At 51.5% G+C, this 2,746-nt stretch overlaps 1 protein-coding gene across 1 annotated transcript; it reads right to left on the bottom strand.

The window, feature by feature from the left end:
* Positions 1-457: 457 nt before the first annotated feature.
* MAGEF1 (MAGE family member F1) lies at positions 458-2,302 on the bottom strand. Its single transcript, XM_087439411.1, is given in 6 exon segments — positions 458-1,104; positions 1,106-1,129; positions 1,131-1,638; positions 1,641-1,703; positions 1,706-2,189; positions 2,291-2,302. Coding segments are annotated over 6 exon segments (1,251 nt in total). The 3' UTR covers positions 458-944.
* Between the last annotated feature and the right edge of the window lie 444 nt (positions 2,303-2,746).

Below are 2,746 nucleotides of genomic sequence, written 5' to 3'. Positions count from 1 at the left end.
GCTTGTAGAGGCTGAAAGAAGAGAAATGGAGAGGACCAAACACCAAGTCACCATCATCGTGCACTGTAATAAACTGCCCTGGAACAAGAGCACTGGCAGAGGCAGGGTGTTTTCCAGACCCGCCAGGTATCAAGTCGTCTTCCCACGTCACTGAGGAGCACCTGTGGTCTTATGTTATTTTGAATACCATCTCTGGCATCCAACTTCTTCCTCTTCCCCCACCCTCCTGAAGTCTGACTAAACATAACCTCAGCCAAGCCTGACCCAATCATCCCAGCTGGGTTAGGCGTCCCTCTGTAGCCTTCAACTCACCACACTGTAATTTATGGTTTACTTACTTACTGTCCAGTTCCGAAAAGTAGGACTTGTATCTTGTTCAACATTCTATTCCCGAATAGTGCAACATGCAAAAGAACATGCTCAACAAATGTTTAAATTTATTAAATGTACCAGGGTATACTTCTAATTTATTGCATTTTTATTTTTCTCTAGATATTATAATAGCTAAGAAAATAGAGGTACATGTCAGTCTGTTTTCTTTATACAATAGACAAAAAGTGTTGGGAAGCTAGGCACCAACCAGCTATTTTTTTCCTGGTACCTGATCATCATACTGCTGAGTTCCTTCAAACCATTAAACTGCAGCATTACAATGCTGCATAATTTCAAGATCACAGAGTGTCAAGTTTTTCAATCCATTTCACAAAATCAGCAAAACTCTACAACAAAATCCTACAGGAAAAAGTAAACCAATCTCATTTATAAATACCAACTTAACAGTATATTAAATTTAACAAAACGTAGCAAGATACAAAATCTAAATCCTAGTTACACAAATTAGACGTCTACAGAAAGAACGACCCTCCCCCCACCTATACTACTTATAACTCAGACAGCAGCTTCCATACCTATGGGGACCCTGCTGGCCACCTTTCCACTAGCCCTTACCAGGGGCGGATGCCGGCCCTAGCACTGGCCCTAGCCCTAGCCCTCATATTGGCCTCATCTGCCAGGGCCTCACGGTACTGCACTGGCCAGCTCTGCGGTTCTTTCTTAAGGAGCTTGGCCACAAACCCCAGGACTTTCATCTTGCTGGTTTCCAGGGCTTCGGGAACCCCAAGAGAATTCATTCCGGTGGATTGGTGCGAGGCACCCGCCTGTAACTGAGGTATCGCTGCTGCACGAAATCTTCCACAATAAGCCTCTTCGGGTACCCAAAGAGGAAGCGATACTCTGAGGGACGCACCCCCAACCGACGCAGCATCTCCCAGACCTGAGCCTCCCTGGCGCTATTACCTTTCATGTAGATAAGGCCCAAGATCATCATTAAGAGACCCAATCTGGGGCCATCTCCTCCCAGATCCTCCTCCTCCTCCTCAAGAGGTTTTAGTTTGTTGATCAAGATGTAAGTGTGGTGCCTGCAGCCAAGCTGTTTCAGCTCGAAACCAAACACATACCGCAGATGCTCTGCGGCCCTTGCGATGATTTCGGGGAACAGATTCTTCAAGTGTCCGATAACGTATTTCACTACCTTGGAACGAGTAATGGGACTCTTCTTCTTGTCCTTCACGAGCAGGAACTGCACCAACTCGGACACCGTCCGATCCAGACGGCGGCAGGCCCTGCGCCAGGCAAGACCCTCCCGCCTTTCGGGATGAAGGCAGGCTCCGCAGCCCCCTCCTCCCTGACAGCGCCAAGGTCGCCTTGGGGCGCTCCTGCAGGAGGGGGCTCGGGGCCTCCTCCTGCGAGGCGGTCAGGGCCTAGGTCTCACCGTCATGGCCGCCATCCTTCTTCCCCTCGGCCTGAGGGATGGGGAGACCCCCCGCTCTCGGATTTCTGCAACATGTTTTCGGGCAGGCAGATGCAGAGCGCGTACCCAGGCCGAGGGGTGTGCAAGCCGCTGCGCCAACCCCGGCGGAGGGGTTGGACAGTGGCTGGGGCGGCAGGAGGAGGACTAAGAGAGGTGATAGACGGGGCTTTGCGGCTGCTGGACGGCACCGCAAAAGGCTCGGGACAGTTGCCGCAACGCACCCAACGCCGAACCTGCGGCGCGACCGCCGCGCAGCCTCAGTCCGCGCCCGCACGCCGGCTCGCAGGGCCACTTCCGGCCAACTCAGCCAAGATGGCGTCCCGGGGCGCGTGAAACCCCGCCTCTTCCGGCTCCCTCCGGATTGCGGGATACCCGCTGGCTGTTGTGGATTCCAGGGCAGTGGGGAAGTGTACGCTCAGAGGTGCTGTGTAGACTCACAGCTGGAGTCGGGTAACCAGAGCTTTCTCATCCAAGACTTGCCGAGTGGGGCATGTTTCAGTGTACAAGGATGAAATAGGGATGGAGTTCTGGCTACGTCTTTTCGGCAGGTGCTTATTTATAAGAGTGTGTACCAGGATTTTGAGTTTTACTGTGGCTCCAGTGCAGAGTGCATGGAGGTGAAGGCTGGGAGATGTGTGCGGGCCAGTTAGTGAAGGGCCCTGAACAGGATGCTAGGGAGACTGAAATTTATTCTGAACATAATGGAAAAATACTACAGGGGTATTTAAGCAAGGGAGTATCTGGACCAGATCTGTATCTTACAGTCTCTGGTGGCGGTGTGAAGGATGGTTGGAGTAGGGCCAACCAAAAGCTGGGAATCCAGTTTGGAGTATTATTATAGTGCAGAATAGGAACTGAGACTTGGCCTTGTTCATTGGTGTATCCCCAGTGCCTAGAACAGTGCCTGGCACGTAGAGGCATTTCATAAATATTGTA

Source organism: Ceratotherium simum, chromosome 15 (genome assembly GCF_057802395.1).
Source record: "Ceratotherium simum simum isolate JZ-2026a chromosome 15, ASM5780239v1, whole genome shotgun sequence".
NCBI classification, from domain to species: Eukaryota; Metazoa; Chordata; class Mammalia; order Perissodactyla; family Rhinocerotidae; genus Ceratotherium; species Ceratotherium simum.
Note: the sequence above shows the minus strand (reverse complement) of the source record. Positions and strands in the feature narration are given on the sequence as shown.